The 13,957-nt window shown below is 43.2% G+C and overlaps 1 protein-coding gene across 1 annotated transcript in view; it reads left to right on the top strand.

The window, feature by feature from the left end:
- Positions 1-13,957, top strand: part of shmt2 (serine hydroxymethyltransferase 2 (mitochondrial)) — a 31,484-nt gene that overhangs the window by 13,040 nt on the left and 4,487 nt on the right. The window contains exons 2-9 of the mRNA XM_067458695.1: positions 2,130-2,312; positions 4,740-4,819; positions 5,298-5,498; positions 5,661-5,742; positions 8,117-8,239; positions 10,333-10,472; positions 10,922-11,084; positions 11,863-11,962. Coding sequence (XP_067314796.1) covers positions 2,130-2,312; positions 4,740-4,819; positions 5,298-5,498; positions 5,661-5,742; positions 8,117-8,239; positions 10,333-10,472; positions 10,922-11,084; positions 11,863-11,962 — 1,072 coding nt within the window. The remainder of the gene's footprint in view (positions 1-2,129; positions 2,313-4,739; positions 4,820-5,297; positions 5,499-5,660; positions 5,743-8,116; positions 8,240-10,332; positions 10,473-10,921; positions 11,085-11,862; positions 11,963-13,957) is intronic.

The following is a 13,957-nucleotide window of genomic DNA, read 5'->3' as shown; positions in this document are numbered from 1 at the left end:
ACATAAAACATTGCTAAAGTGATAACCGTGTGAGTGTGTGTTGTCTGAGCTGTAATAACTCTTCATATCTTATATCTTCATATCTAGCTTTACAGTTTGAGTCGGTTAAATCCAGGTTTAAATGGTCACTGAGTAATTTAGCATAAAGTTATTGTGTGTGAAACAACAACTATCTCCAGAAAGTAGCCACGCTACGCCTTCAAATGGAAGCTCATGTGGGGTCAGAGCTCCTACACACACATTAACATGTAAAGGATGGACTTAATGAGCCCTATCAGGGCCGCTGGAAACTCAGAATGAAGAATGAAGGTTAAAAACTGTTTTTTCCATCTGCTAACGGCGCGTCGTTCCACTTCCAGACATGTGGACACTGGCACTAGTGTGGCGTGTTTGGTGCTTTCTTGTTCTTAAATTCAGAGACGGAGAATCTGTGAGTTCAGAACGGTTGAGACGACACCCAGAAACTCTTAATCTGCTGAGGTGTGTGTGTGTGTGTGTGTGTGTGTGTGTGTGTGTGTGTGTGTGTGTGTGTGTGTGTGTGTGTGTGTGTGTGTGTGTGTGTGTGTGTGTGTGTGTGTGTGTGTGTGTGTGTGTGTGTGTGTGTGTGTGTGTGTGTGTGTGAGAGTGATTAGATAAGCAGTTATGCTGAATTTTCACTTGGCTGTAAAGTTTCTGTTGAGTTGCTGATTGGAGCAGAATTAAAGCGTCATGCTGATTATTGTATCTCAACAGCGGCTCCACACACACACATACACACACTCCCTCACTCACTCACACACTCACTCACTCTCTCTCTCGCACACACGAACATCGAACTGTAGAATTAATTTATTTCAGCTCTGATTCCAGCCTGTCGCTCTTCATATTTTGTGTTTTTGTCATGATTTCTCAAACTCAAGTTCATAATTAATATCATATTCGCAGCTCTCAGGCGTCAGTTCTGTGGTTAATAAAGATATATTTATATTTTGGTTATTATTGCTCCATCATGGATCCATATGAATCATACTGATGATTCTTATATAATATCATATTCATCCATAGAGCTACGATATTTAATATTATTGAAATATTTGCTTCTTTATTGGAACATTTTTATGCATGTCATATAACGTAGTGTGTGTGTGTATCTCTCTCTCTCTCTCTCTCTCTCTCTCTCTCTCTCTCTCTCTCTCTCTCTCTCTCTCTCTCTCTCTCTCTCTCTCTCTCTCTATCTATATATATAAAATATTATAAATTAGGAAAAACATAAAAATATTGACTTGTATATTATATATTATTTGTAATATGTTTATATATTATATAACATAAAATATGATGCACATTTAAAACAAAAGCATTAAATAAAACAAGAATTATATATATATAATAAATTACATTTATAATTAAATTAAATATATCATTGTATATAAATGTGATAAATTACGAAAAACAAATGATAAAAATATAAATATTATGTGTAATATATTATAATATAAAATATGATCCATAGGATTAACATTTAAATAAAGCAATCAAGAAAAAAATCATTATTAATTTATGATATATGTAATTTAAAACATATACAAATGCATATACAACATATTTTAATATATATTATATTGTATTATATTATTATATTAATTATATTATATTATATTATATTATATTATATTATATTATATTATATTATATTATATTATATTATATTATATTATATTATATTATATTGTTAATCCCACATCTGGTTGGTGGTGATCAGTGAGTCAGATCTTCATAAGCGGGATGTTTGTCTCCTAGCAGTTCTACACATGTAATTATTGTTGTGTGTGTGTGTGTGTGTGTGTGTGTGTGTGTGTGTGTGTGTGTGTGTGTGTGTGTGTGTGTGTGTGTGTGTGTGTGTGTGTGTGTGTGTGTGTGTGTGTGTGTGTGGCATGTTTTTGTGACATATGAGGACACAGATGTGTATAATGCCATGGGTATGACACAGGTATTACAGGAGAGGGTGAAATATGAGGACATTACCCATGGCCCCACTTTACAAAAGGCTTAAAGGTGCTCTAGAATGAAAATATGGTTAGTACGGTATAAAAACCATCCGGTCTATGGAACGTTCTCACATTTCACGAAAACAAACGTGTGTGTTTCAGCCGCTGGTCCGGCATGCTCCCGGCGTCACCTCCAGATCCCAGCATTCGGCTGCAGTGTGTGCGGATGACGAGCACTCGTGGACGGGGCAGGAGAGTCTGGCTCAGGACGATCCGGAGATGTGGAAGCTTCTGCTGAAGGAGAAGGACCGGCAGTGCCGCGGGCTGGAGCTCATCGCCTCAGAGGTGACACACACACACAAACAGACACACACTCACACAGACTCGCCTCAGAAGTGACCCGCATCCTCACACAAACACACACACACACACACATTTACTCGAGTCCTGTACTGAAGTTCACTGTTTGAGTCTCTGTGCTTTACTGGAGGATTATTTTTTCTGTAATCTTCTGACTTTAACTTCACTCCATCTGAAAGACAAATATCGTCCTCTTTACTCCACTACATTTCTATCAAGGTCCTCGAAGTGGAAAGTCGTTTCTGTCGCCGCTTTGAAAGTCAGTGATGATTTTTTTCTTCTTTAAAAGGTGTTTGGGTTTTTGCAGAAAGCCTTTCAGGAATCACTCTTGTAGAGTCTCGTGAAGTTCAATGATTTCACAGCATTTATTAAACACTGATTTATAGTTTAGAGCAAAATGGAAGAAGACGGATGTCCAAATGCTCATTTAGTGGAGGATTCACATAAACAAAGTTGATTCTGTCTTCAGTGAAGGTGAACAGTGTGAGAATATCAGATGTGTATCAGTGTATTGGATCCGTGCATTCGGCCTTAAAGTGACAGCAGCTTTGTAACTTTTCTACAAGTATTTAAATGAGTTTAAGTTAGTCGTCTGCTAGTGTGTCAGATGGAGCGTCACTGACTGGCTTAAACCATGATGGCATAATGTGCATTTATACAACTATAATACAATAATGCGGCGACATAAAGAAGGACATTTACTTTTGATACTTAAGTACTTTTGAAAACTAATAATTCTGTACTTTTACTCCAGTAAAAATCTGTTTTTACAATTTTCACTTGTACCGGAGTAATATTTGACCAGCAGTGCTGTTACTTTTACTACAGTAATCAAGTTGTGTAGTTTATTCACCTCTTCTTCGGACACTAACAACTATTTTTATATCATCATAATAAATATAATAATGGATTTATATAATCTATCGACTAATTTATCATGATAATTTTCAACAATTTTACTTAACTTATCATTTAACTTGCAGCTTTGGCATTCAGTAGAGTATTCTAACGAATATAGATGTAAACAAGCCCTTGACAAAATGTAAAACTAAAAGGTACAAATTTGTAAACCATTATAACAAAAAAAGAGAATATCAGCAAATACGTTTAATATAGAATAGTGTGGTCACGATACCAAAATGATGACTTCGATACGATACCAGACTACAATACCTCGATACCGAAACTGAACCGATACCAGACTACAATACCTCGATACCGATACTGAACCGATACCAGACTACAATACCTCGATACCGATACTGAACCGATACCAGACTACAATACCTCGATACCGATACTGAACCGATACCAGACTACAATACCTCGATACCGATACTGAACCGATACCAGACTACAATACCTCGATACTGTTACTGAACCGATACCAGACTACAATACCTCGATACCGATACTGAACCGATACCAGACTACAATACCTCGATACCGTTACTGAACCGATACCAGACTACAATACCTCGATACTGTTACTGAACCGATACCAGACTACAATACCTCGATACTGTTACTGAACCGATACCAGACTACAATACCTCGATACCGTTACTGAACCGATACCAGACTACAATACCTCGATACTGTTACTGAACCGATACCAGACTACAATACCTCGATACCGTTACTGAACCGATACCAGACTACAATACCTCGATACTGTTACTGAACCGATACCAGACTACAATACCTCGATACTGTTACTGAACCGATACCAGACTACAATACCTCGATACTGTTACTGAACCGATACCAGACTACAATACCTCGATACTGTTACTGAACCGATACCAGACTACAATACCTCGATACCGTTACTGAACCGATACCAGACTACAATACCTCGATACTGTTACTGAACCGATACCAGACTACAATACCTCGATACTGTTACTGAACCGATACCAGACTACAATACCTCGATACCGTTACTGAACCGATACCAGACTACAATACCTCGATACCGATACTGAACCGATACCAGACTACAATACCTCGATACCGATACTGAACCGATACCACGGCGAAAAACTGCAGAAGTAATGGAATAATATGAGAGAACTTATTATTCATTGTTTTATTAAATATATATTTTTAAAAACCCTAAAAACTCACTTGGCCTGCATGTTCCTGACCTGCTTTTTGACCACCCCATTAAAAAAAAAATAATATGATAATAAGAAGATTAACTATACACATCAGTGTGAACATCCTTACATCCTTACCAGATTATTTAGTATATTTTATACAAATATTTCAGATTTACGGAGAATCTTTCCCTCCATTGCTGCTCATCAAAGTGTGTGTGTGTGTGTGTGTGTGTGTGTGTGTGTGTGTGTGTGTGTGTGTGTGTGTGTGTGTGTGTGTGTGTGTGTGTGTGTGTGTGTGTGTTGACAGAACTTCTGCAGTCGAGCGGCTCTCGAGGCTCAGGGTTCGTGTCTAAACAACAAGTATTCTGAAGGATACCCAGGGAAAAGGTGTGTGTGTATTTTTGTGTACAGATTTATTTATTTTTTCTTTTCTTTTTTTAAGGAACTGACATTGTGTGTGTTTTACGTTCCATGAAGAAATATCTTTATCTTGTAAATCCCGTTTAGTCATTTTTTTTTGGTGTGTTAATAGGCATTTATTTAGAATTTGTTTTCATTTTTTATAATTTATTTATTACTATATATTTTTTTAACTTTATTTACCTTTTATTTAATTGTAATCATTTATTAGATTTTTTTTATTGATATATAAATTAATTTTCGATTTGTTTTATATGTTCTTATATATGTATTTATATTGTTTGTGCGTGCGTGTGTTTGTGTGCTCGTGCGTGTTTGTGTGCATGCGTGTGTGTGCTTGTGCTTGTTTGTGTGCGTGCGTGTGTATGCTTGTGCTTGTTTGTGTGCGTGCGTGTGTGTGCTTGTGCGTGTTTGTGTGCGCGTGTGTGTGTGTGTGTGTGTGCAGGTATTACGGCGGAGCAGAGGTGGTTGATCAGATTGAGCTGCTCTGCCAGAAGAGGGCTCTGGAGGCGTTTGATCTCGACCCGGCGCTCTGGGGTGTGAATGTTCAGCCTTACTCCGGATCTCCGGCAAACTTCGCCGCTTACACCGCCGTCCTGAACCCACACGACCGCATAATGGGCCTCGACCTGCCCGACGGAGGACAGTGAGTGACCATCAGCTCTCTCTCTCTCTCTCTCTCTCTCTCTCTCTCTCTCTCTCTCTCTCTCTCTCTCTCTCTCTCTCTCTCTCTCTCTCTCTCTCTCTCTCTCTCTCTCGCCCACTCGTGCAGTGGCACCGAATGTAAGATATTCTCTGTGTGCCTCAGTCTCACTCATGGCTACATGTCTGACGTCAAGCGGATCTCGGCCACTTCCATCTACTTCGAGTCGATGCCCTACAAACTCAACGTAAGTTCCACATCTCATCTCATCTCTTAGGCCTCACACACACTGGGAAGCTTTAGGAGTGACAAATACACGAGTTAATCCCTTAAATTATCGTGTTTGTTACGAGGCTCGTTACGTTCTACAGAATACAACTCAGAACAGAATTAATCACTAAAAGTTTAACTTCAAATAACTAAAATATTAAAAGGGTCAAACAATGTGCAAGTGTGTGCGTGCACTTGTGAGTGTGTGCATGAGTGTGTGTGCGTGTGTGAGTGTATGCGCATGCATGCCTGTGTGCATGGGAGTGTGTGTGTGATGGATGAGTGGTCAGTCCCCTCAATGGGAGAGATAATAGGAAATCGACAGGCGGCCCTCAGACACACACACACACACTTCAACGTGATGGAGTGACTGACAGAACGACAGAGAGAGAGATTATCTGCTGTCCAGATCTCAGAGGGACGGGAAGCGCGGCGAGGGGGACGGGAAGAGCGGCGAGGGGGACGGGAAGAGCGGCGAGGGGGACGGGAAGAGAGGCGAGGGGGACGGGAAGAGAGGCGAGGGGGACGGGAAGCGCGGCGAGGGGGACGGGAAGCGCGGCGAGGGGGACGGGAAGAGAGGCGAGGGGGACGGGAAGAGCGGCGAGGGGGACGGGAAGAGAGGCGAGGGGGACGGGAAGAGCAGCGAGGGGGACGGGAAGAGCGGCGACGGGAAGAGAGGCGAGGGGGACGGGAAGCGTGGCGAGGGGGACGGGAAGAGCGGCGAGGGGGACGGGAAGAGAGGCGAGGGGGACGGGAAGAGAGGCGAGGGGGACGGGAAGCGCGGCGAGGGGGACGGGAAGCGCGGCGAGGGGGACGGGAAGAGAGGCGAGGGGTACGGGAAGAGAGGCGAGGGGGACGGGAAGAGAGGCGAGGGGGACGGGAAGCGCGGCAAAGGGGGACGGGAAGCGCGGCAAAGGGGGACGGGAAGCGCGGCGAGGGGGACGGGAAGCGCGGCGAGGGTGACGGGAAGAGCGGCGAGGGTGACGGGAAGCGCGGCGAGGGGGACGGGAAGAGCGGCGAGGGGGACGGGAAGAGCAGCGAGGGGGACGGGAAGAGCGGCGACGGGAAGAGCGGCGAGGGGGACGGGAAGAGCGGCGAGGGGGACGGGAAGAGCGGCGAGGGGGACGGGAAGCGCGGCGAGGGGGACGGGAAGAGCGGCGAGGGGGACGGGAAGCACGGCGAGGGGGACGGGAAGAGCGGCGAGGGGGACGGGAAGCGCGGCGAGGGGGACGGGAAGCACGGCGAGGGGGACGGGAAGAGCGGCGAGGGTGACGGGAAGCGCGGCGAGGGGGACGGGAAGCGCGGCGAGGGGGACGGGAAGCGCGGCGAGGGGGACGGGAAGAGCGGCGAGGGGGACGGGAAGAGCGGCGAGGGGGACGGGAAGCGCGGCGAGGGGGACTGGAAGAGCGGCGAGGGTGACGGGAAGCGCGGCAAAGGGAGACGGGAAGCGCGGCGAGGGGGACGGGAAGCGCGGCGAGGGGGACTGGAAGAGCGGCGAGGGTGACGGGAAGCGCGGCGAGGGGGAAGGGAAGCACGGCAAAGGGAGACGGGAAGCGCGGCGAGGGAGACGGGAAGCGCGGCGAGGGAGACGGGAAGCGCGGCGAGGGGGACTGGAAGAGCGGCGAGGGTGACGGGAAGCGCGGCGAGGGGGACGGGAAGCGCGGCGAGGGGGACGGGAAGAGCGGCGAGGGGGACGGGAAGCGCGGCGAGGGGGACGGGAAGCGCGGCGAGGGTGACGGGAAGCGCGGCGAGGGGGACGGGAAGCGCGGCGAGGGGGACGGGAAGAGCGGCGAGGGGGACGGGAAGCGCGGCGAGGGGGACGGGAAGCGCGGCGAGGGGGACTGGAAGAGCGGCGAGGGTGACGGGAAGCGCGGCGAGGGGGAAGGGAAGCACGGCAAAGGGAGACGGGAAGCGCGGCGAGGGAGACGGGAAGCGCGGCGAGGGAGACGGGAAGCGCGGCGAGGGGGACTGGAAGAGCGGCGAGGGTGACGGGAAGCGCGGCGAGGGGGACGGGAAGCGCGGCGAGGGGGACGGGAAGAGCGGCGAGGGGGACGGGAAGCGCGGCGAGGGGGACGGGAAGAGCGGCGAGGGTGACGGGAAGCGCGGCGAGGGGGACGGGAAGCGCGGCGAGGGGGGCGGGAAGAGCGGCGAGGGGGACGGGAAGCGCGGCGAGGGGGACGGGAAGAGCGGCGAGGGGGACGGGAAGCGCGGCGAGGGGGACGGGAAGCGCGGCGAGGGGGACGGGAAGAGCGGCGACGGGGGACGGGAAGCGCGGCGAGGGGGACGGGAAGCAGGGCTGATTGACTGTGGTCAGATAGTGATCACTCTACTGGTGTCTGTCTCTCTCTCAGCCTAAATCAGGGCTGATTGACTACGATCAGATGGAGCTGACGGCTCGACTCTTCCGGCCCAAACTCATCATCGCCGGAACCAGTGCTTACGCTCGCCTCATCGACTACAGCCGCATCAAAAAGGTCTGTCTGTCTGATTGTTTGTCTGTCTGTCTGATTGTTTGTCTGTCTGATTGTTTGTCTGTCTGGCTGTCTGATTGTTTGTCTGTCTGTCTGATTGTTTGTCTGTCTGTCTGTCTGTCTGTCTGTCTGTCTGTCTGTCTGTCTGATTGTTTGTCTGTCTGTCTGTCTGTCTGATTGTTTGTCTGTCTGTCTGATTGTTTGTCTGTCTGTCTGATTGTTTGTCTGTCTGTCTGATTGTTTTTCTGTCTGTCTGTCTGTCTGATTGTTTGTCTGTCTGTCTGATTGTTTGTCTGTCTGTCTGATTGTTTGTCTGTCTGTCTGTCTGTCTGATTGTTTGTCTGTCTGTCTGTCTGATTGTTTGTCTGTCTGTCTGTCTGTCTGTCTGTCTGATTGTTTGTCTGTCTGTCTGATTGTTTGTCTGTCTGTCTGATTGTTTGTATGTCTGTCTGATTGTTTGTCTGTCTGTCTGTCTGTCTGTCTGTCTGTCTGTCTGGCTGATTGTTTGTCTGTCTGGCTGTCTGTCTGTCTGGCTGTCTGTCTGATTGTTTGTCTGGCTGGCTGTCTGATTGTCTGTCTGATTGTTTGTCTGTCTCTCTGACTGTCTGTCTGTCTGTCTCTCTCTCTCTGATTGTTTGTCTGTCTGTCTGTCTGTCTGTCTGTCTGTCTGATTGTTTGTCTGTCTGACTGTCTGTCTGTCTGTCTGTCTGTCTGTCTGTCTCTCTGTCTGATTGTTTGTCTGGCTGTCTGATTGTCTGTCTGATTGTTTGTCTGTCTCTCTGACTGTCTGTCTGTCTCTCTCTCTGTCTGATTGTTTGTCTGTCTGTCTGACTGTCTGTCTGTCTGTCTGTCTGGATGTTTGTCTGTCTGGATGTTTGTCTGTCTCTCTGACTGTCTGTCTGTCTCTCTCTCTGTCTGATTGTTTGTCTGTCTGTCTGTCTGACTGTCTGTCTGTCTGGATGTTTGTCTGTCTGTCTGTCTGTCTGGATGTTTGTCTGTCTGATTGTTTGTCTGACACACACACACACACACACACACACACACACACACACACATACATACATATTCACTCACACTCATAAACTCACTCTCATACACTCTCACACAATCGCACACACTTACACACACTCACGCTCACAGACACACATACACACACACACTCTCACACAATCGCACACACTCACGCTCACAGACACTAATACACACACACACACACACACACACTCACACAATCGCACACACTTACACACACACACTCATGCTCACTGGCACACATACACACACACACACTCACAATTGCATAGCTTCAGACTTCCGTTTATCGTTATGCTCCAGGTTTTCTGCGTTGTGTTAAGCTGCTCCTGAAGGCTGAGATTGTGTGTGTTTCATGTTTGTTGCTAGAATTCAGTGTGGCCTGATTTCACTGCAAGATAAACACGAGGTCAGCAGCTCACACACCCCTTACACACTCACATTTACACACACACACACAGACACTCTCTCACACACCACACACGTTTGTTTTTGTGACATAAGGGGACATTCCATAGGCGTAATGGTTTTTATTCTGTACAAACCGTATTTTCTATCCCCTTACACTGCCCCTAAACCTACCCAACACACACACATACACACACACACACACACACACACACACACACACACACACACACACACACACAGCCTTTTGAAAAGTGGGGACTTGGGTAATGTCCTCATATTTCACCCTCTCCTGTAATACCTGTGTCATACCCATGGCATTATACACATTTGTTAAACACACACACACACACACACACACACACACACACACACACCAGGAAAGATTAAGTGTATCTGTGCATAAAGTTATCAGTGTATAATCAGCTGGAAATGATTTTTATGTCCTGAAAACATGTCGTCAGAAGTGTGTGTGAAGCGCCTGCGGTATCTGGGTCTCGTTCCCCGGAGACTCGAGCGGATCTCATCGGGTCACTTTCAGATGGGCTGATAACGGGAACGCTTTGATTGTGATGTTTGCTGTGAGCGCTGCGGATCTGAGCCGCTGAACGCTTTTATAATCTACTCAAAGCTCTTTATTTCTCTCTCTCTCTCAGTTGTGCAGCGAGTTGAACGCGTATATGCTGGCGGACATGGCTCATATCAGCGGGCTCGTGGCCGCCAAAGCCATTCCTTCGCCATTCGAACACGCAGACCTCGTCACATCAACCACTCACAAATCACTGCGAGGATCCAGGTACACATCAGGGGTTGAACGACTCAATTTGATTCACTTGATTGACACCCCCAGTCAATCTGATGCTATTTCATCTAATAAATGCATTTTTACTGTATTTTTGATCAAATTAATACAGCATTGGTATAAAACAGCTATTTTAAATTCAATAATATTTCATAATTGTACTGTATTTTTTGATCAAATACATGCAGCATTGGTATAAAACAGCTATTTTAAATTGCAATAATATTTCAACATTTTTACTGTATTTTTGATCAAATAAATTTAGTATAAAGATGTATGATAACTGATCAAATGAGAGGTCAAGTTGAGCACATTGTATAGTGGGATACAGTATCTCATGCAATGTTCACAAAATATGGTAGATGTGGATGTTGCATGCATACAGAACACACACTACATCATTGACTGTTTCTCCGCCTCCTCTCGTGTGGCTCCTCCCCCAGGGCGGGGCTTATATTCTACCGTAAGGGCGTGCGCTCTCTGGATAAGAAGGGCAAAGAGGTCATGTACAATCTGGAGGAGAAGGTCAACTTCTCTGTGTTTCCTTCGCTTCAGGGCGGCCCGCATAATCATGCCATCGCTGGCGTCGCCGTGGCACTCCGACAGGTACGACTGATTTTGATTGATTGACTTTTATTAACGCGAAGGAAATTTATCTTGGACACATACACAATACACTGACTGCAGACGTTCTCTTCTGTCTTTCGCTGGCTGTATATCACTATATATTCACATAGAGAACAGATGATTTACACTGGAGGAATATTTCGCTGTTTTACTGGATTTATGATTAAATAAATACAGCCTTGGTATAAAACCAAGATATAAAACCAAAATATTTTAAATTATAACAATATTTCACAATTTTTACTGTATTTTTGATCAAATAAATACAGCCTTGGTATAAAACCAAGATATAAAACCAAAATATTTTAAATTATAATAATATTTCACAATTTGTACTGTATTTTAGATCAAATAAATACAGTCGTGGTATAAAACAGCTATTTTAAATTATAATAATAGTACAATATTTTTACTGTATTTTTGCCTTGGTAAAAAAAAAAAACAGCTATTTTAAAGTTTAATAATATTTCACAACATTGCTGGCGTCGCCAAGGCTCTCCGACAGGTACGACTGATTGATTGATTGACTTTTATTATCCCGAAGAGAATTTGTCTTGGACACACACAATACATTGACAGCAGACGTTCTCTTCTGTTTTTCACTGGCTGTTCATCTTCTAAATTACATATGCATCAGTCCTAGAGCTGCAGCATCTCCAATTCCGTCTCATCTTCTTCTAAACAATGGCTCCTGCACTGGGGAACTCATTTATGGTTTTTGATAATTGATAGCTGTTCATTCTCTCTCTCTCTCCAGGCCACGACGCCCATGTTTCGTGAATATATCGCTCAGGTTGTGAAGAACTCCAAGGCCATGGCCGACGCGCTGCTGAAGAAGGGCTACACACTCGTCTCCGGTAGGTTTAATGATGGTTTAATACAAGAATTCTGAAGAAAAACAAAACAAAGGTGTTTAAACGACACAACACCTTCACTTCCACATATTTGAAAATGGGAATGTCAAATAATCCATCATATAAATATAAAAGAAATAAATGCGATAGCCTACATATGTGTTGATTCATGACAACAGTTCAAAACTAATGCTCTAAAATGACGCCGCCTTAAATGGCACTGGGGGCTCAGCCAGAATAAGCAATAGGCATCAAACAATGAGAACGCTTTTGAATTTAGGAAAGCTGATCCTATGCTAAGGGCCAATAGCAAAAATAACCTTCATATAGCCCTACATCTGGATTAACCCGTACTTGCTTCACGCATGCATGTCACCATGTAATGCACAATCTAAAATCGGACCTTTTCTCGAACAGGATCTGGCTCAAATTAAGCACCGCTTACAGAGCAGTTGATGCTAACCAGCAGTGTTACATTTTTACTGTATTTTCAATCTAATTAATTCAGCCTTGGTATAAAACAGCAATTTTAAATTGTAATAATATTTCAAAAATGTTACTGTATTTTTGATCAAATAAACGCAGCCTTGCTATAAAACAGCTATTTTAAATTATAATAATATTTAATAATTTTTACTGTATTTTTGATCAAATAAATGCAGCCTTGGTATAAAACAGCTATTATAAATTGTAATAATATTTCAAAATTTTTACTGTATTTTTGATCAAATAAATGCAGCCTTGGTATAAAACAGCTATTATAAATTGTAATAATATTTCACAGTTTTTACTGTATTTTTGATCAAATAAACGCAGCCTTGCTATAAAACAGCTATTTTAAATTATAATAATATTTCAAAATTTTTACTGTATTTTTGATCAAATAAATGCAGCCTTGGTATAAAACAGCTATTATAAATTGTAATAATATTTCACAGTTTTTACTGTATTTTTGATCAAATAAACGCAGCCTTGCTATAAAACAGCTATTTTAAATTATAATAATATTTAATAATTTTTACTGTATTTTTGATCAAATAAACGCAGCCTTGCTATAAAACAGCTATTTTAAATTATAAAATTATAAATACATATTATTATAATAAAATTTAAAAATAAAATTATATTACATAATTTTTAACTGTATTTTTGATCAAATAAATGCAGCCTTAATATAAAACAGTAATTTTAAATTTTAATAATATTTCACAATTTTTACTGTATTTTTGATCAAATAAATGCAGCCTTGGTATAAAACAGCTATTTTAAATTATAATAATATTTAATAATTTTTACTGTATTTTTGATCAAATAAATGCAGTCTTGGTATAAAACAGCTATTATAAATTGTAATAATATTTCACAGTTTTTACTGTATTTTTTTATTATCAAATAACACAGCCTTGGTATAAAACAACTATTTTAAATTATGATAATATTACATAATTTTTAACTGTATTTTTGATCAAATAAATGCAGTCTTGGTATAAAACAGCTATTTTAAATTATAACATTTCTCAATTTTTACTGTATTTTTGATCAAATAAATGCAGTCTTGGTATAAAACAGCTGGTTTAAATTATTATAATATTTCACAATGTTTACTGTATTTTTTACCAAAAAAAAATGCAGCCTTGGTAAGGTTTTCTAAATCTTAATTATTTCAAGCAGTAACAGTTACATTGTCACATGATGATGAAATGCAATTTTTCACCGCTAGAGGTCGCTTATTAGGCAGGATCCGGCTCAAATTAAGCACTGGTTATAAAGCAGTTGATGATAACCAGCAGTGTTAAAGAGCTCCCGTTCTGTGTTTTCCCATCTTCATCTGCCTTTAGTGTGTAAAGTTGCTGTTTGAGTTCTTCTCTCTATCAGTGTCAGTGTTTCTGTGCTCCTGAAACGCCTCCATTGTAGTCTCGAGTTTCTTCCGGGAACAAACACATCACAATATTCCTCATTATAATAATTAATATGCAGAATAAAGTTAAAATTTTTACC

The sequence above is a fragment of the Pseudorasbora parva genome, chromosome 12 (genome assembly GCF_024679245.1).
Source record: "Pseudorasbora parva isolate DD20220531a chromosome 12, ASM2467924v1, whole genome shotgun sequence".
NCBI classification, from domain to species: domain Eukaryota; kingdom Metazoa; phylum Chordata; class Actinopteri; order Cypriniformes; family Gobionidae; genus Pseudorasbora; species Pseudorasbora parva.
The sequence above is the reverse complement of the archived record's forward strand: the minus strand, read 5'-3'. Positions and strand labels throughout refer to the sequence as shown.